At 47.5% G+C, this 20,708-nt stretch overlaps 1 protein-coding gene across 3 annotated transcripts in view; it reads left to right on the forward strand.

Moving 5' to 3' along the window:
* Nucleotides 1-15,658, forward strand: part of LOC135817690 (uncharacterized) — a 60,302-nt gene extending 44,644 nt beyond the window's left edge. For 2 of the 3 annotated variants that reach the window (XM_065330920.1, XM_065330921.1), the window contains exons 13-18: nucleotides 1,470-1,642; nucleotides 3,862-4,009; nucleotides 5,327-5,407; nucleotides 8,224-8,496; nucleotides 12,169-12,417; nucleotides 14,035-15,658. In XM_065330920.1, coding sequence (XP_065186992.1) covers nucleotides 1,470-1,642; nucleotides 3,862-4,009; nucleotides 5,327-5,407; nucleotides 8,224-8,496; nucleotides 12,169-12,417; nucleotides 14,035-15,104 — 1,994 coding nt within the window. In that variant the 3' untranslated portion in view covers nucleotides 15,105-15,658. The remainder of the gene's footprint in view (nucleotides 1-1,469; nucleotides 1,643-3,861; nucleotides 4,010-5,326; nucleotides 5,408-8,223; nucleotides 8,497-12,168; nucleotides 12,418-14,034) is intronic. The other variant, XM_065330922.1, reaches the window with a different exon arrangement.
* The last annotated feature ends 5,050 nt before the right edge of the window (nucleotides 15,659-20,708 follow it).

Consider the following 20,708-nt stretch of genomic DNA (forward strand, 5'->3'; position numbering starts at 1 on the left):
CCCTCGACCGTACCTGTCCCGTACCTGTTCCGTACCGTACCGTGCTATCAAAGACGGCTGGCCACAATGCATATTCAAATAGGGCTTTCAAATGCAAGATCATAACGTGAAGCAACTTGGAAGAATTAGTTTGTATGCGAAGTGTATCGGGGGATGCATGCACGGCGATAGTGCGGGTTCGAATCCCAGGTTATGTCTTTCAAAAAAAAGAAAAAAAATTATATGAATTTATAACATCAGTATGCTTTTTTTGTCTAGGTCATCAAGGCGAAAAAGTATAGCGTAGGGCCCTGAGCTTCCAAGCTCTCTCGTTTGTGGGCGAGGGTTGCTGAGCCGAAAATTTTGGAAATTTAGAGCCCAGATCAGTGTATTTGATTGATTCACGGGGTATCTGGGGCAGAACATTTGTACGGTCAATACCGTAGTGACCGTACCGCGTTCGACGCCCCTGAAGAGCTACCAGTATCTAGTGCCTTAGTCTATTTGTGCATGCTGCAGAGCCAGCCATCACCACTCATGCCTCTCAGCTTACACTGCAATAGGGATCTCTGCGACAAGTACTAAGGTGATAGCGATGATCATTGGTTGGTCATCCTTGCTTGACATGGTCATGCTACGATAGTTTCTTCAGCCGAACACAGTGGATTGGTCTGTGACCGAGATGAACACTTAGCAGGTTCATGACCTGCTTGGAAGCCGAGGGATCATCGGCTCTGTAGCCACGCTATGACACTATGACCCGTCACAGTCAATCGGGAAACTCTTGGCCTGTCTCAGGTGCCACATTTGCTGTGGCGGCTCAAGGCTCGCATGGTGTATCATGCAAAAGCCAGAGGCGGATCCAGGGGCGGGGGGTTCCGGGGTTCCATGGAACCCCTAAATTTAGCAAATGAACTACTGGAAACCATAGGCATGTTACGGGTACATGTATCAACTAACTTATTTGGTTTGGGCTAAGCTGGAACATGTAGAGATCTCTGGATCTGCCCCTGAATAGCCGTACGAGCACCATACACAGCAGTACTATGATAAGTTTTGATGTACAGGCAGGCTGTTTAGCCTTGTTACATGATGTCCTAAGCATGACTTTACTAATGATGCAAGTCAGTTGGAAAATGCGTGCCACCAGCAGCACCAAGAAACCAACAAAAATGGACATGAAGCCATGATAGCAGAAGCGGACGACAAATTAGGGCGTGTGTGTGGTAAATGGCGTGTTTGTGTGTGGGTGGGTGGGTCATGGGGTGGGGGGGGGGGGGGGAGGTAAACTGATGCTGCCATAGACTGGCCTCACGCTCTGCAAGCCGCCGCTGAGTGCATTTACCCTCAGAGTCATAGCAAGTAAACACCAACCATTCTAGTGAGGAAGTTGTCAGCCTCTGACTCAGGCAACACTAAACAAGTGGAACTGTTTCCCGACTAAGACAGCGGGAACACGTCATCTGTTGGCCTGTGTTTCTCTTCCACAGATCAACGGAATGTTACAAAGGCGCTTCTCTGCAACGGGTTCAACTTCACTATCAATTTCTATCCGCGGATAGACCTTTTGGCGGCCCGTACACATTGCTTGAATAAGCAGAATTTACCAATTTTCCGGCAAGATCTAGTTGATAATTTTTTGAAAGGGAAGAAATGCTACCAGGTTAGTGTTACTGTACCCGCATCATGCCTAGGGAAATATACCTGTGCTCTAATTTTACTTCAGAGTACAGGTGGAATCCTGATAATTTGAACATGAACATATCCCTACGGTATTTCACGACACTATTGCCATTTTAACTCGGATGGTGAGCCAATTAAATTATGGTGAAAAAAGGAGGACAACATGTTACGAGTTATGACTAACTGTCCACCAACGTAACCAGATCTTATACAGTCAGCGAGTGCGGCAAAATAGCACAAAACTGACAAGGAATACTGAGACATTCGGCGACCTGACACCTAGCTCCAACACTTGTCCAAGGCGCAAACCAACAACCATCCACACAATCTAAAATCCTGCCAATGTTACAATACATTCACACAGCTACTGCGGAATGCAACATACTAGTTGATATCCAGCCCTGCCCTAGCTCCCCGCGCTTCTCTTACTTTTCAGTTCCCCTTTCATTCTTTTTCTTTCTCCCCTCTAGCTCTATTACCGCCATGGCTGGCTATCGCCCACATCACCATTTCATTGGCTAGTGCCACGTGATTGTGAATAAATAATAATAATAATCCAACTTGGAAGGCTCAGGTTCGGAAAGGTCCAAGAGGGGAAGGAAAGCGCAACGAAGAAGTGCATGAGCTACGCATCACAGCAACAAAGAATGCCGAAAGTTACTGGATGATGACGAAGCTAGTAAGATTATTGGACTATTGGACGTTGGTGGACAGTTAGTCATAACTCGTAACATGTTGTCCTCCTTTTTCACTATTGCCATTCTGTACATTTTACAGTATGTCCATGAAGGCAGCACCACACGAGTGACAAGACCTTCTGAACATGCAACTCGCGGATTCGGTAGACCGACATGCGTTCTGGCTGGTCATGTGCTGCTTCAAAGTGCCGCCGTCCAAAGACTGCCCTTGCGCCTCGGTTCTCAGTGGCGCAACTTGCAGACAATCAAGCTGGGTGTGGGTCAGGGCTGTGTTGTAGAATTTGGAGCCGTAGAGAAGGTCAGGCAGTAGAATGATATTGCGGAAATAGGCAATTCTGCTGTGCAGTGTGAGACCACGTCTTGCTCTCCAAAGACAGGCGATTTTCCTGGACACCTTGGCTAGGCGGTCAACCTGTAACTTCCAGTCCATCTTGACTTCAAGAGTAATACCAAGGTACCTAGTCTCGGTGACACTGGGCAGCTGTGCGCCATGGCAGAATACTCTGAGATGAGATGGGTCGCCCCTAGCTCCAACAGTGGCAAGAACTTGCAACTGTGAGACATTAAGATTCAATCCTCTGTCAGCAAGCCAATCCGCTAAGGTCATAGCCCAGGCAGATAGCACACGAGAGACTTCAGCAGCCGAGGACTTTTCAGCTAAACAGGCCGCAAATGTCCTCCGCAAACTGCAAAGACACAGCAGGCTCCGTTACGCATGGGGCCTCACGAGTGTACACATGGAATAGTATAGGCCCTAGCACGGTGAACCTTGAGGTGCACCGCCGGTGCAGGAATTGCCACGGCGACCACAAAAAAAATCACAGTTCATGTGAGACTCAGCTGGAGGCTGAGTTTTCCGTAGGAACGCCCCCGCCCTCTATGGATCAGGGTGGGAGCCAATTTTTACACCCTGCTGACGCTCACTCAGATAGTTCTGGAGCGATCTGAGTGCAACTCCGGATACACCAAGTTCAAACAAATCCAGGATTAGCCGGCTGTGTCACAAATTGTCGAATGCTTTGGACATGTCAATAGGACATGTCCTATGTGTGCAAGTGTCTGTGTGTGCATATGTGTGCAAGTGTCTGTGTGTGCATATGTGTGCAAGTGTCTGTGTGTGCATGCCTATTGAAGTCAGTTTACTTCGAAGTATGTATGAAAAGGATGTACTGATAATACCGAAACACTCTTTTTGAAGGTTAGGGGTTTTCAGTACATGGTGCCGACAGAAATGCTGTGAAATCACAGTGGGATTACCTGTGTGTCTCCCTCTGTTTCTCCCAGTCCTTTTTGCCTGCACACCCTACGTACCATGCATATACCTTAGCTTGCACATGTAGCATTCCATTCGTCATCTTGGCACTGCTCCGCCGGGTGTGAGTTGCAGCTCTGCAAGATGTGTTCGCCGTTTAGAGCCGCAGCAGTGTGTGAAAGTAGAATCGCCGGCAGTACACAGTCACAGTGATGTGCTGTTGTTGTTGTTGGTTTCTTCTGCGAGCAGGATTCAAGAGACGAATTTCTTGGAGTGCGAATACAGCATATCTGGCTTAAGCTCAGGAATACTGAACAGCCGAAAATAGGGATATACAACATTAACACCCAGAAAATCGACGCTGACTCAACAGCAGACGGCTTCATTTGTGGGAAAGGTAAGCGTTGAAAGTGTTGATGCTCTGTGTGGAATCCTGCAGGTGCGCAGCGTCACAACAAGGTGTCCTCAGTTTGGTAAGAGACAAGGCTCACAATGTGCCTTGCACTGCCTTTGTCACTACCTTTGTCGACACCTCTCCAAGTTTACTTCAACCGTTTCAAAACGCCCTTATCCTTGACATTTCTACCAGCTTCCTTCTTCAGCGAGGTTCAAGGTACGCAACACCGACGGTTTGGTGATAGTAAAATGTTGCACTCGGGTACCAGTTTCAAGTGGAAGTCACTTTTAAAAGTTTACAACAATGCTCTGTGAAGATCAAAAGGAAACAGAATTCACCGGCGTGCATGACCCAATGTACACCTGGCAGGAATCGGACTGGCCGGGTCATCAAGTTGTATGATTGTGCGGCCGCCTTGTTACCGAATGGCCCAGTATTTTCGGAGTGAACGTTTGCGGGTCTAAGCTTTGCGTGATCTGGGTTTTTCACCCTGTCGTGAATCCTGCCCTCTCTCAGATCATCCCAGGTAGCCTGGGACCCGCTACCTCCTCCACGCGTCAGCACACGGCAACAGAAGCGGCGTTAACTAAATATCACCTAACACATGACTACTTCCTTCAGTACAACAAACAGGGCAGTAGGACATAAGCGAACATGACCAGAAAAGACCGGAGTGAACTCCCGCTCTGAAAAAGAAAATATACACTTGTCAGCATGACAGCATATGCAAGACCTGGAAAACAGGCACCCAAATCACGGCGGTCACACGTGTGACGGTGACATTGTACTTCACATGCATTGAATAGATTGAACAGAACCGAAATGCTGGAAAATGCAAAATACCACCAAGGCAAGGCCTGCCATGGAAAGGGTCTTTCACAAGCAAGAAAAACAGTGATGGTATCAAGGATCTGATCTGCCATATCTTCATGTATTTCACGGTTCGTGAGACCCGCCCGGACTGAGCTTTCCGGATCTGTAAGGATGCCGTCATCCTCAAGGATCAAGGCGCAAAAACAGCTCCTGAACGGGCGGGAGGTGAGCAGATCAGACCCAGCTGTGAGTGATAAGGGCATCATTCACGTGGGTGGAGGGAGTACGCTATGTGTGATAAGGGCCTCATTCACCTGGGTGGAGGGAGTACGCTATGTGTGATAAGGGCCTCATTCACCTGGGCGGAGGGAGTACGCTATGTGTGATAAGGGCCTCATTCACCTGGGCGGAGGGAGTACGCTATGTGCAGAAATGGGCAATCTGCTCATCGTGGATTCGTTGTGTGCTGAACGGCATTTTCTTTCCTCTTTCCCTGTCCAACAGATATCAATGAGTGCATGCTCTTCGCACCATGTTTGGCAGGGTACACTTGCTTCAACACCAAAAGCAGCTACATATGCGTAGGTAGGTGTGTAATAGGTAGCCGAGTGGAGGCACGGTGCTTAACTCTATAATTAACTTTTTATTCTTCCTCAGGTACACACCTGGATTATTGCCTGATGATCATAGTAATACGTGAAACTCAGAGTTGTAACAAAGCTTCCAAACTCTCTCTTGTGCACCTGGATTATTATGTAATAAAAATTAATAATTATATGGAAACAGAAATGCGCCGCAGCTTTTATAGGCAATAGACCACATACGCTAACGTACGGGGATACGCTAACGTATGAGGATAGGCTAACACGGGGATACGCTACAATCAAGCAAGGCAGGGATACTACACCCTCTCTTCCTACAGATAATCACGCCCTCGTGATTTTCAAAAATTAGCGAAGAGTTATGAACACAGCGTCAACCGGAAAATGGCAAATTATATCGGAAATGATAGCGTTTAGAGTAGGCAGAAGAAATGAACTGATAACAAATCATAGCATAGAAGTAAAAGTACACCAGGTTCACACGATCTCTCGGGGTCAAAAGGAAAAGAATTGTCCTCCAAACAGGACGTGAATGACAGGCCAAATTGCTGCACATCGCTGGCTCAAACTGCCAGGAAATTCAGTTTAAAAAAATGCACTTCATCGTGGGAACTTACTCCGGTACACACCTGGAGTGTAAAAGGGGATTCTCACACACTTCCCTCACCAGGTTAGTTAGGTAAACCGTGGCTCACCATGATCAGACGCCTACCAAACTAAACTGGATTCACACACTCGCATAAAGGAAGACTAAAGAGAATAGGAAGACTGAAGGAAGACAGGAAAGAAAATGCCATATAGGGAATTAGCTTACGGTGGGCATGGAGCTTGATCGGAAGAGACGCTGTCTGTCATCATTTCTGGCTATTAATGGACGTGGCGGGCAGCCGTAGGAGGAACGGCGGCTGGTGCAGCAGGCAGGGGCATGCTGGTCGTACGTACCGTATGTCAGCGCCTTTAAAGCCATGGCCTTATATTCGAAACACCGCTGCTTTCCTAGCTATTTTAGCTGCAAAATGACTCACCCTCTACGCCATGCCATAAAAGTCAAAAGTCCACGCAGAAATTCGATCTAAATCCACCTGTTCACCCTCCCTCCTGGGCTGTAAGTTTGTTAGCATAGTACTTATTCCTTCATTTTTACAAAACATACGTCAAATGTCATTTCATTTGTGAAGCCCATGGTTTTATAACTGAGACTGGCTTTATAATCGAATATAACTCCATGGCTTTAAAGGTGCGGACATACGGTAACTAGAAAATAATTCACCGCTCACTGGGCGTCGAGTTGCAGGCCGTGCTAGCGCTTGTATCATTACTACCAGGAAACAGACTGTCGCCCGATGTTGACACGGACACAGCACACGTCGTCTTTCTCGTAAGTCCACCAAACACAACCTCGAAAACTTTCTTCTCATCAACAACACACGAGTCCAGGTCGATCCACAAAGCATTCAAGTCTTGCTTCTCCACATCAACAATAAGAAGTCCGAAGGAGAATGCTACCGCCAGAAGTAGTCCGCAGAAATCGCGCAGCCGTTGGCGCGGGTCACGCATCTTGAAGGACGGTCGGTAGGTAGAGTCTTCTTACTGCCACAATGCTATGCTATGTGCGCCACCAATTTTGTAGCGCCATTGCTACCAATGTAAAACAGGTGGGGTCGAATCTGACAAAGTTAACTTTAACCACCGCTGCCACCAATGTTATAGGTAGCCGAGTGGAGGCACGGTGCTTAACTCTAATTAACTTTTTATTCTTCCTCAGGTACACACCTGGATTATTATGTAATGAAAATTAATATGTGGAAACAGAAATGCGCAGCAGCTTTTATAGGCAATAGACCACATACGCTAACGTACGGGGATACGCTAACGTATGAGGATACGCTAACACGGGGATACGCTACAATCAAGCAAGGCAGGGATACTACAGGTGATCTCCATGCAGATCCGGTCTTTGGTTTGCTTTGTCATGTTCCTATGCATATATGTATGTACCGTATTTTCCGGAGTATAAGCTGCACCGGAGCATAAGCTGCACTGGAGTATAAGCTACACTGGAGTATAAGCTGTGGAGTATAAGCTACACTGGAGTATAAGCTACACTGGAGTATAAGCTGTGGAGCATAAGCTGCACTGGAGCATAAGCTGCACTGGAGTTTAAGCCGCACCCAGGTTTTAGGTCACGAAATACAGACATCCTACCTGTTTTATCATCGTTAATTTGACCATCGTAGTATAAAAGCCTCGGAGACTTTTTGGGTGAATTATTGGTGTGTAAAGTGCAGATTATACTCTGGAATATAACGTAGGTCATTTCTAGGCAGATCCTGGGTTGTTTTGCTGGTAAGTTTTATGCACTCAGTAGTGTCCATTTCCACCCAAATATAGCCTCTGCATGGTTAAAAGCAAAAAAATAGTTACATGATTTGGACATGTTTAAATCTGACTGAGTTGGATTCTGCCTCAAAACTGAGGCTTTCGAGTCTTAGGAAGAGAATGGCTGCTATCAATGATTTCCCTGTGTGCATGAAACAATTTTAAAGAACATGACTGCGCAGATTGGAGACTGACTGGGTGCTGTGTGTGTGTGTGTGTGTGTGTGTGTGTGTGTGTGTGTGTGTGTGTGTGTGTGTGTGTGTGTGTGTGTGTGTGTGTGTGTGTGTGTGTGCACTTCACATGACTTCTTTCACTGGTTAACTTATTCATTTCCTGTGTACCGTTTGGGAAGATGATGGCTCCAAAATCCTTCGAAAATATGTCTGCACTCCTCATTTTTGTATATTTTACCTATCGCAGATAATGCTAAAATTGATCCTACACAGGCTGGAGGCACTTACACGGCGAATCAGAACACAAGCGCTCCGAATAACACGGCTGTGTTTAGTGCCGTGAGCATGGTGGCGACATCGTACCCCTCCACTATGCTGCCTACACCAACACAACAACAACCGACCCTCTCTGACGTAGGCATAGGAGCAACAACAACAGCTGCATCGCAAGGCGACACGCCTGCTGTGGACATGACAACACGATCAACTAACGATCATGTGTTTTACACGCCGGACACAGGTAATGTTCCATCGATTGCAACTAAAATCCCCTGGTGTACTGCTGTTAGCACACATGTGCATGTATACTCATCTAGTAGTGCTGTCATTGGCCCGGGGTTTGGAACAGGCAGTGTTCTTTCCCGTTCGGGGAACGGACACAATGGTTTTTTTAGTGTACTGTCCTGTTAGGGGAGCTAGAATTTTCACTTGCCAGACTTTTGTGTAAGCGATGGAATGTTTTAGTATGAGATGAGGACATGTGTGAGCCGTACACCATTACTGTGTTTTGAGAACTAAAACAGGTGCAGCACTCTCCCAGTTGACCTTACCCAGGTCGTAAAACATTATTATTTTGCGGATCGTGCGCGACTCGTGAGGTTGCCCTTGTTCAGTCACATGATCCTGGAATTGGCATGGAATGCCGTCGATCTGCATCATGGAGTGAGGGTAGCAAGGAAGCCAGGCAACGTGGACTAGGAATTCTGGCAAACGTGGGTTTTGTTGTTGTGAAACTCTCGAAGTGAAAACACCCATGGACTAGTGTCGTAGGTGTGCACACCCATGCAGACAGTGAAATCGCAGCTAGTTTTTGCAGGCCAGGAGAACGCAGAAGACGAAACATTCGGCCTTGTCTACAGATATCACATCATTATCATATTACTGCGGACGTGAAGAGCTCTGTTGAAAATGCTACCGCTTGTCTCTGTGAGACAGCATTCGGGACGATAACGAAGAGAGGTGAGAGGGCACCTTTGTAGTTCATATTGGTGGTTAGCTGGATTTATCAGGTAGCAGAACGCGTGGGGGGGGGGGTATAAAATACCATTTCCAACTAACTACAGTCAAATCTGTGAATAACGACCTCGGGTAAACAACAACTCGTGAATAACGACCTCGGGTAAACAACAACTCGTGAATACCGACCTCGGGTAAACAACAACTCGTGAATAACGACCTCGGGTAAACAACAACTCGTGAATACCGACCTCGGGTAAACAACAACTCGTGAATAACGACCTCGGGAAGCAACAACTCGTGAATAACGACCTCGGGTAAACAACAACTCGTGAATACCGACACAATCTCTAGACCTAGTGACCATTAAACTTCACCCTTTCAACCTCACCGTGAAATAGCGAAAACTCACGCATTCTGACACTATTCTCACACACCATCGGGGGTCGTTATTCTCAAGGCCGACTGTGTACTGAGCCACCAGAGTGTATGCTGGACATGTTCCGCCGACACTTTCGTTTGACGAGAACCGCTATAGATGGAGAAGAAGACCTCAGTCACTGTTTGACACCCTCCTGCACAACCATGCCTGGGTGGTTCATATGAGGACAATAAGCGAGGAAGTGGCCAACTTCTCCGCAGCCATAGCCCGCGCGGTCGGGCTGCATGGCTCCTCGCAAACCTCCGCGTCCGAAACGGCCACGACCACGGCCACCCCGCAGCTGTCCTTGCTGTTGGCTGACAAAACCATTCGTGACACCGACATAGACAGCTCTCTCCAGTGCGGAGAGACGAGAATCAAAATTTTCAAGGATGCCGGCCAAGTGATCACGTTCCGTGCATTCCTGGTCGCCATTTTGGTTCTCCGTGGCAACGCGCGGCCGGATGGGGCTGTACTCCGAGTGCCTGGGTCGACCGGGCGCGGGAGTCGACTGTTGTTGGTGTTGCGGAGCTGTTGCAAACACCGGCTGAGCGTATCCCGATCGGGATTGTTCGCGGGCGCGGATGGCACCCACCTCAATCGCCTTTTGGACGGCTGCATCCAACGACGTAGGTCGTGGAGATGCAAGTGCCAGACGCAGGTCTTTCGTTGCCTGGCCGTCGATGAACAACTGGAGCAGCATTGAGTCCAGGAGCCGCCCACTCTGCCCGGGATAAGCCTGGCGTGCCAGACGTCGCAGCTCCTGCGCGAACGCACACTGGGTTTCAGTGGCCAACTTCACTCTCTGTCGGAGCGTCGCCTCGTGCATAAGGGCCAGTTGCGGAGGTTCCAGTCTCGCTCGCAGCGCTTCGACTGCCTCGCGATAGGTGATGTTGGGCGAGTTGGCGACGATGTCCGTCAACATCTCGTGTGGCACGCCAACCAGACGCGCCGGCAACAGGCGCAAACATTGTTCATGGGTGTAGCCTGACAGGGCACATGCGTTACCAAAGTGGCTGCCACTCATATAATCTACAAAATCTTGTCCAGGTTGATTGCCAAACGTGTCTGGGAGCAAGATCGGTTTGGGCAAGGATGTGGTGGCGGCTTGAGCATGTGAGAACTTACTTGAACTTGCTCGTCCTGCTGAGACTGACGACTGTGGTGGCGAGGGTAGTCGTTCGTCGCGTGGTGTGCTGCTTGCTGCTGCATATCTGTTGATATCATGAAAACTCATCTCTTCTCTCTTTCGTACCTTCCGAGCCTTTTTCATCGTTGAAAAAAATTCAAAAATTTGAATCCACCAAAAAAATTTCCAAAGCACAAAAAATGTGGAGCTAGCTAGCTGAGCCGCGCGGCCGCACGGGTACGAAACGGGTCGCGGTTCGAAACCGAAGGCGGCAAAAACAGTGTACGCTTTTTTTCAACAGCAAAAATGGAACGCCGCGTACGCACGCTGTTCAAAAGTTCACGTGGCAGACTGTACAAGTACAACTTAGTTACGTGCACGTATATCGATGTAGTGCATGCACGTACAGAAAACAAACGAAATGTAGACAGGCAGGCGCCGCACTATGTTGCAAAGACAGGCAAACACTGAAGCAATCAACAAGGAAACACTCTAATTATCATGCACATAAAAGAGCGAACAGCAAGAGACGACAGGAACATCATTGAAGTTACTAGTAGTTTGATAAAGAAGACAGGTAAATCTACGACATCTCGGAGGTAGAATGGGTGACTTGCGTGGTCCAGAGTGTCGAGGCTTCTTCGGAGACGATCCGCAGCTCAGGAGACGAGATCGAGAGTGTTTACCGCTGCCACCAATGTAGGATTCCCCTTCTTTATAGTAATACAAGACTATTCTCTGGTTTCATCAGACACTCAAACTGTTCATATCGATAGTAAAACTAATGTAACTTGTCATGGAGGAGAAGAGAGAGAAAGGCAAGAAACACGTGAGCATGCGCGCGGCTTACAAGGCCAGCGATTCGTCACGTGGACAGGAGCAGGAAATACGAAATACAAATGTAAGAAATAACAATCGTCATGCACTGATTACAGTAATACACAAGTAATCATTGGCCTATACTACAGTTTTGCATGGTATTGGTAGTACAGACTGCATCATTTCCTAGTGGCTGATGGGTTTTCGTGGTTTACAGGGAGGTAACAAAGGCAGGCGAGTCCTGGTGGGTCTGGCGGTTTCTTCTCTTTTCAGGCAGTTCACTTCCCCAACTGATCCTTAGTCTGCTACAGTTTGGTATTTTTTACAGTAGTTTTGGAAGCGGGCTGTCTGAGCAATAACGCTGGTGATCATGGTGCTGTGCTACTAATCAGGCTAGGAAGGAACATCGATTACTAGTATTGTCTCTACACCATAGCTCATTGCTTAGAGCGTGGCCTCAAGGGAAGGTCCCTGGTTCGAGTCCTGGTGGTGACAGTCAATTTTTTCTTCAGACTTTTCCCGTTTACATTTCCCCTCAAACCAATCAATCGGAGTATTGTCTCTGTTGACTTTTCTTACCAAACTAGGTGTTCAGGTGACAATACCAGTCACTGCAGTGCCGTCGTCAGCGTCCGACCCCAGTGCCGGTGGCGGTGATGCAACAGAAAGTACGGCAAACACGACGACTCTGACACCAACACCATTCCAGGAATATCTCCCACCAGTCGTGCCGCCGGGCATGAACTTCTCGGCTGGCCTGGGTATTGGCGCAGGGCTCTTCGCTCTTTTACTCATAGTATTTCAACTATATAAGAAACTGGGACGCATCAGAAAGAGTAAGTAATATAGAGCCGAATTCTCCTGGTCGACTATTAATTAATTTTAAAATTATTTTGATTTTATTAGAAAAAGTTAAAGTAATTTTGAAGAACAGTACAAAGCAAAGGTGCACTTCAGTTGTGAGAGTGCTTGATACCCGAAGTAGAGCTTGCAACATCAGTTGACAATGGTTGCAAACTCAATATGGTTGGTGCTCGGAGTTTCATGGCACGCAACCAATCCTGAGAAGGAATAGTATAATTATTATTTACATGTTGCAAGTACATGTATGTAAAAGTGGCATGGGGGGGGGGGCATCCTGCAGCAAGGCAACTTAATTGGAGCACATCTCACCTTTCCCAGTTACACTGAAATCTTGAAAAACAAAATGTTCGCGCCATTGCTAGCTTGTCGCAGCTTGTGCAACGCGGACGTTTTCGGCTTTTCACATCACGATGCTGCTGCTGTGTTCTGACTTCTGAGCTTGCAAGCCAGTGCAAACCTAACGGCGGAAGGTTTGCCGAAATGTAACACATTGAAGGTACAGTAGAAACGAGCTGATGATTGCGGTGTTACGAGGAAAGATCACTTTTCTGCCCTGGCTAAAGAGCACTGTTCTGCCCTGGCTAACTTTCTGATTTTCTGGTTTTAGTGGTACTCTGGAACAGGTCGTCCCCTTCTTAGGTTTAGTCCGAAGTTATTTTTATTATTATTCGCCCATCCGGGTTGGCATCGAGAGAGGAACAGCACCATTACAGTCACTACCAAAATAGACAAGAGCAACCGTGAGCAACCGTGCCGCCCTCTCCCTACCTTTCGCTCAGGCTGCTCATGTGAAAGGAAATAGTGAACTGAGCCGCTAAATGTCTCAATGTCACAAGCAAATAGTGAGTTTACAAACTCTAAAAGCTGCTGCTATTCCGAAGTTACTTTGCAAAAAAACACAAATGCTGTTTCGAAGTCTCAATAGTCATACCACCTGGTTTCTCTGCTGCCAACCTCGCACTACCCTCACCAAAGTAGCGTGTATGCCCCATCTTCTGAATGACACGATCACACATTCTTGGAAAAACAAGAATGCATGGAAACAGTGCGTGACTCTTTACCTTGTTGTGCGGAGTGCTATCACAAGACAGGGATGACATAGCTTTTCAGAAGATTTTTTAGTTGGAGCCAGAGTCACCCAGACTAACGTTTTTGCATCCTAACCAATGCCACAGCTCTCGAGAAGCACAGCTGTGAAATGTATTCCGAAACATGCACCCCTTTACAACCGTAACATATCTACATGTATATGATGCAAGGAAGTGTTGTTGAGCGTATCATTGCACTGTGTACATCTTCTTCTGCTGCTGCTGCTGCTGCTGCTGTTGCTGCTGCTGCTGCTGTTGCTGCTGCTGCTGTTGCTGCTGCTGCTGCTGCTGCTGTTGCTGCTGCTGCTGTTGCTGCTGCTGCTGTTGCTGCTGTTGCTGCTCCTCCTGTTGCTGCTGTTGCTGGTGTTCCTGATCTCTTCCTGGCTTGCCTGATGCTTCTGCTGCTGCTTCTGCTGCTGTGGCAGCTGCTACTGCTCTTGTTGATGTTAAACTGCTGCTGCTGCTATCAATGTGTCTGTTGTCCATGTCACGTATGCACAGGTGCTCCGTCCATCGAAGACCACCCTGTGGTGAAACATATTGAGATGCAGCCATCCAAGGACTACGCATCCGTTGACACAGTTAACTTCCATCGCACACAGACGGTCAAAGAAAACCTCCATTACACACAGTCGACGGTCAAAGAAAACCTCCATTACACACAGACGATCCAAGTTGGCCCCTTGCCTGGATTGGCCAATGACCAATACCCTCAATGTGGGTTTAAGAGAAATGCAGAATTAGCTAGGACAGCAAGGGACCATCTCATTATGCACCCGGAATTCTCTTTGATCTCCCAGGACTCACAAATGGTTCTAACCCCCAATGACTTTACGGATTTACTGTGCACAATGCCGTCGCCCCACACGTCGCCCCGCACCGAACGCTCGAGGCGCACTGCATCGCACTCGTCTATGGTGTCGGAGGGCAGCTTCCCTTTGCACCGTGCCTACACGGCCAGCACAATGACTTCCCTGAGTACGGACACACGCACAAGTACTGAGCATATGTTTGGCTCCAACACGCCCACAAGTCACACTAATAGTGATGACTATGACTATGACTTTGACTGTAGCCAGAGCCAATACCTGTACGATAATGATCACAGGCCGTCGGACTCTGAACAAGATCCTGACTACGACAGTGCTACTGAGAACTCGAGGACTGCCACCGTGCCTGCCGCTGCGGCCTTTGGTCGAAGCATTTCCTTTTTATCAAGGAGTACTCGTCCCCGTGACCTTCCTACGATTGAAGGGAGGGTGAACTTGGGCGCCATTGTAAATGAACATATCTATGCCACGGGCAGTCTAGATAGCACAAACAACAGCACACTCAACAGCCCAACGTCATCAGGTAAGAGGGAAAACAATTACGATGATCTCTCCTGGGTTGAGCCCTTATGCAAGCTTCCATATAAGCAGCCCATTGGCAGTGCGACACAGCTTCATCCAAGAATCTGTGTTGGCGGCGTGGACTCCAGGCATCGGGATATTGGGCACAAGAGAGTCCAATCAGGAACCCTATCCCTCTCCCTACCAGAGCCTCGCTGTAATGTCAGGGCGTCATTCTAATGATATGGTGAGGTACAGCGACAGGGCTGCCGTGACAACCGTGCCGCCGCACTCACTGAAGAGCAGAATGGATGTGTTGTTCTTGAATGGGCTTCGGCCAAGTCGACTCAATCAGACCTTGCCAGTGTGCAAGCAATGTGGAGTGTCTCGTCCGGAATGCTTTCTCAGTACACCGTACTGACAATGTGTAGAACTACTAGCTTCCTTACCCAGAGCCTTTAGATAGAAGTGTGTTGTTCCCCGTGAATACAATTCAACACTATGCTGTTTGTCAGCTAACAATTATTGCCGATACACAGCGAAACAAAATTTTGTTTCCTTCTTTTGCATTGTTCTAACCTAGTCACTCCGTTAGTATTGAAACAGCAGGAAGTGACCGAGTAGAGGTTTTTTGTAAGAATTTTTCATTCTTTTCATCTTCCCATGGTGGAAACCCCAGCCACTACTAGTGGCCAGTCAGTATCCTGTCGTAGCAATGGAGAGGTTAATTTAGAAAGACACAAAGATTAAGTGATTTTAAAAATGAATGAGAAAATATGAATAAAGATTTCAAGACTCCACATGCGTGAAGATGTGACAGAACTCCTTGCGGCTACATAGATCGTGTAATGTGGTGTGCGACAGGTGTTGACCACCATTTTACAGACTACAGAGAGAGGTAGTGCGCAGCAGTATTGCTCAAAGGCTGACAAGAGCAAAAGGAGATTTCATGCTGGAGTAGCTGTACTGCGGTGCACCCAGGGACTACGTTACCATGGCTACTGTCCGCTTTTAGGGAGATGTCACGAGACGACAGCACCCGAAACGATGTGTGTGTTCAAACCCTGGATACAGAGGTTCTACCTATAGTTCACGGATGCGGATATGGTATCATACCAGATCCCAGACCAGAGCTGCGAAAAGGGTGCTCAACATCCAAGATGGAGCAATGACACAGATATGATGGCATTGATTGGCCCTGCCCCAAGGGAAGGGCGACAAGGCCAAAACCCACGCCATAGTTTTACAGCACCCTGTGAGTAGCCCATGCCATTTCGCAAACCGGGGCCCGCTCCCCTAGACCGGCATACAAGTGCCTGGATGCACTAAAGCTATAAAGTGATTGCCGCCTGCCGGGGTGAGTGGAACGCGGTGCGGGTTATTGAGCATCACACTGCCTCTTGCAAGGCAAACTACTTATACTAAGTTATAGGCGATGAGTTCCCCAGCAAGCGCAGGCAAAATATTGTACTATCAGGCTGCAGCAGGTCATAGCAATAATATAAAATTGTGAATCAGGCATGTGCTGCATAACCCTGTGCACACTAGTACTAGTGAGCTGGCAGTGCTGGTAAGATCGTTCACTTCTAAATATCGCAATGCAAGCACGTGTTCTAGTTTATACAGTTCCTTCTGCCCATCGTGTACTTACCAGTTACAACACTCTCTTCACTACAAAAAAAGTCCAACACACACACAATCCTGAAGATGCGGCCAGCCCCAAACCTTGGACCACTAAGTCTTTTATTATGTACGTCGGTACTTGCCATGGATAACCAGATCACCTTATTGTGTCTAGAAATAGAATAACCATGATAAACAGTATGTCTCCTCATAGGCACGCGCACACATGCGCATGCAACGTCCATTGCTTACATATCGGTACACATTATTATTATTCAGATGCACACACATGCCACACAATAACTCTTTTTTGCATATTAATATGGCCTTTAATATGGGAGAGGCATCTTATAACTAGACTGTTGACAGAACGCCAGGAGGCAGGAGACGGGAGAAAGATTCAAAAGTAATCTTGGAAAGACTCGTGACGCAATAAGCTATTGGACTGCTCAACTGCTGATACCTACCCGATATGCCCAAACTCTGGTGTGGCTTGGAAAGGATTGCGCTTATGGGCACACTACATCGCAGTAAGTGGGTGAGAATAGGCCACAGTCGAGAAAAAGGATCATAAAAAAATCAAATAAAAAAATCATGATCCTTACTAATCCACTCCCATGGGCCCAGCTGTGTTTGTGGTTGAGTACAGTCGTCCCTCTCTAATTCAGCACTTTATAAACCAGCACCCTCGATAAACCAGCACAATTTTCAGTAGCCAAAATGTCCTCTTCATGCACATTGAAACAGTACATGATATTGTTAATCCAGCACCCTCCCCGGCTAATCCAGCAGATTTTCCGTGGCACAAAATGGTGCCGGATTATAGAGGGACCACTGTATACACGCCGGTCAAGACACATCGATCTGGCGAAATGGCGGCAAACACACGCATGTCCACACAGCGCTCTACACTGCAAAGTTAGTTAGCTACACCCGGGTACCCGTACCCTGGCACAGATCTCTCCTTCTCACCACCACCATCATCTCACACAATTAATTTTTTTGTGTGAACTGATGCATCGACCAGGCGACATGTACATGTCGTGTCCACTGTACTGGTCGATTCATGACTGGTGCAGTAGTGGTATCTGACATGCTGCTTCAATCTTAAAATCATGCAGTCAGAACAATAATGAATCTTATAAACATCACTGGAATTCGTCACCAATGCAAATGGGTATTGACTAAAGCGCACAATCTAAAGTAGAGTAGAGATTAGAGGGTTTTCCACGCGAGCAAGAACTGCACGGCTATTCAGCAGTATTAGCAGCAACCTTTGCTTCTCGTGTGCTCTGGATTGCAGTCGTGAGTCAGTCAAGTGAGAATTCAAGTCGGAAGGAAAACCGCGAGCTCCCATGTAGGGAGCAACACACTCTTCCCCTACTATCGCCGAAGTTGCACCAACCTCTTCTTCACTTTGCATGCCGGTAGACAATTTTATTAGGTAACGATTAATTGAAAAAATAGAAGAAAGCACATGGGAATGAGGTATGAAGCAACTATCTACGACTGTAACAAGATAATAAGCAATCAGAACGTGCGATAACAGAGCACAAAACTGACGGCTACTGAGACATTCAGCGACCTAAGACCTAGCTCTAACACATCTCACACACCTCCAGTGTGCCCCAGTGTGCAAACCAACAGCCTTCCAACTAACTTGGAAGGTTCAAGGTTACACTTACAGTCGTGGATAGTAGCTTTATAACTCGTTCCCATGACATTGTGCTTTCTTCTTCTAATTTTTATATTTTACAATAATACTGGCCCATTATCCATTTATTGTCAGGCTTTTGTGTTCAATCTTACATTTCAATTGAGTGCTCTATTTATTTCCGAATTTGTTGTCTTTTTGGTTTGGTTCTTACTTCATTGTTTCACACCATTGGTGTGGTATCGGGCTGCAGCAATGTGCAGAGCTGTCCATGCAGCCCATAACAAACGGAAACAGAACAGAAATAAGTCATGTACATGTACCTCCGCCAACGTCCTTCACAGCTGAGACTTTCGGCTCGTGCTTGTCTTGGTTGCGCTCACCTTCCCCTCCTATGTTATCGTAATTACTTAGAACCTTCCAAGTATTAGTTGGAAGGCTGTTGGAGTGCGTATCCAAGATGTGCTAGAGCTGATAGCCAGTTACATGTACATGTAGTTGTAGAACGTCAGTACCGTCGGTCAGTGTCGTGCAATGTTATCGCACGAGCTGATTGTTTCGTAGCTGCTGGTGGTGTTAGTGGACATTTTAATATAGCGTAACGTGTAGTCCCTTAGTCCTTTTTCTTTTCTATAAATCGAGGAAGTGCCTGCCATAAGGTTTGTCTGGTTCTTCAGGTTTTGGAAGCTGTTTTTATTGGTGGGGAGAATCGTGGCGCATCCGCTTCGAGCCACAGAAATCGCAGCAACTGGTGATCAGCACGAGATCAGAAACCCCAGCGCTGGACCCTGTAACGTTTGGAGGTACCCCAGTTGCAAAGACTGAGACCCTTAAACTCCTGGGAGTCTCATTTGATGCCAAGCTGTCATTCCGCAACCACCTCCACAATGTCGCAGTCCGTGCAAGCCAACGGCTGGGCTTTCTCCGACGAGCTGCCCACGTCCTGCCTCGGGGCGGTCGCCTGGCAATGTACAAAGGTTTCGTACGCCCAGTCCTGGAGTATGCCCCATTGGTCTGGATGGGCGCCTGCCAGACCCATCTCGATCACCTAGATCGAGTCCAGAGGAGGGCTCTGGACATCATCGGCCCAGGCACCCTCCTGGACTCCCTCAGTCTACGCCGCTCGGTTGCTGGCCTCACGTACCTGTACAAGCTACGCTCCACTGATGGCCCAGCGCAACTCACCGCAATGCTTCCACCTCCGGAACCGCCATGGCCTCACCCCAAGACTAGACGGCAGCTCGACGCCAGCCGCCACCCTGCCTACCTGAAGCTTGACCCCACACACAGTGCCCCTAACTACAACCGCCGGTCATTTCCCTTCTGCCTCGTGGAAGTGTGGAACAGCCTCCCAGCAGAGATGCTCGCCAACCTCCAGGTTAAGAAAATGCAGGCGTTCAAAGTGAATGTTCACAGGCACTTGCGCCACAAGCACTGGCTTTGGGCAACGGACAACAACTAGCGCCACCGATAATTCTCTCTCTCTCTCTTTCTCTCTCTCTCTCTCTCTCTCTCTCTCTCTCTCTCTCTCTCTCTCTCTCTCTCTCTCTCTCTATCTCTATCTCTATCTCTATCTCTATCTCTATCTCTATCTCTATCTCTATCTCTCTCTCTCTCTCTCTATCTCTCTCTCTATCTCTATCTCTATCTCTATCTCTATCTCTATCTCTCTCTCTATCTCTATCTCTCTCTCTATCTCTCTCTCTATCTCTCTCTCTATCTCTCTCTCTATCTCTCCCCTCTATCTCTATCTCTCTCTCTCTCTATCTCTCTCTCTATCTCTATCTCTATCTCTATCTCTATCTCTATCTCTATCTCTATCTCTCTCTCTATCTCTATCTCTCTCTCTATCTCTCTCTCTATCTCTCTCTCTATCTCTCCCTCTATCTCTCCCTCTATCTCTCCCTCTATCTCTCCCTCTCTCTCTCTCTCTATCTCTCTATCTATCTATTTCTCTCTCTCTCTCTCTCTCTCTCTCTCTCTCAAAAAAAAAAAATGGTCAATTGCGCATGCATAGCACACAATGAACACCCGGTACCCAATCGGTTCTGTACACACCTACGCCCTAGTACTGAACTTCGTACATCTGTACAACGCGCAAAAGGCTTATGGCAATGGCAATGGTGTGGACCGCGCGAGTGTACTTACTGCAAATGCTGGTACTTGCGTGTCTTCGAAGTAGATTTATTGCTCTACGTGTGACCTCCTCTATTCTCTACTGTATGTTGTGACTTTTTTGAGTCACGACTGGCATCCACTTGCTGACGAAATCCACTAATCAGGGTCCGGAGAAAACGTTAACGAGATTTTGTATTCATATGGCTGCACGATTTAGTAGTCTGTTGATTGCTATTTTGCTAATTTTGTCTCTTCGTTGGTTAGCGTATAATTATTATAGTGCGCACTCATATCACAAACATTGCAATGCAACCAAAGTGTGATGTCCAGAACGTTTTCTCGTCACAACCTTCAGTGGAATGTCGCAACTAGAGCGGGGGACCTACGTTCCAGCCGCTGTACTGGCAGACTAGAGACGGTGGTTGTGGGTGAGGGTGCTTTAGCTGCCT

This window comes from Sycon ciliatum, chromosome 5 (assembly GCF_964019385.1).
Source record: "Sycon ciliatum chromosome 5, ocSycCili1.1, whole genome shotgun sequence".
Classification (NCBI taxonomy): domain Eukaryota; kingdom Metazoa; phylum Porifera; class Calcarea; order Leucosolenida; family Sycettidae; genus Sycon; species Sycon ciliatum.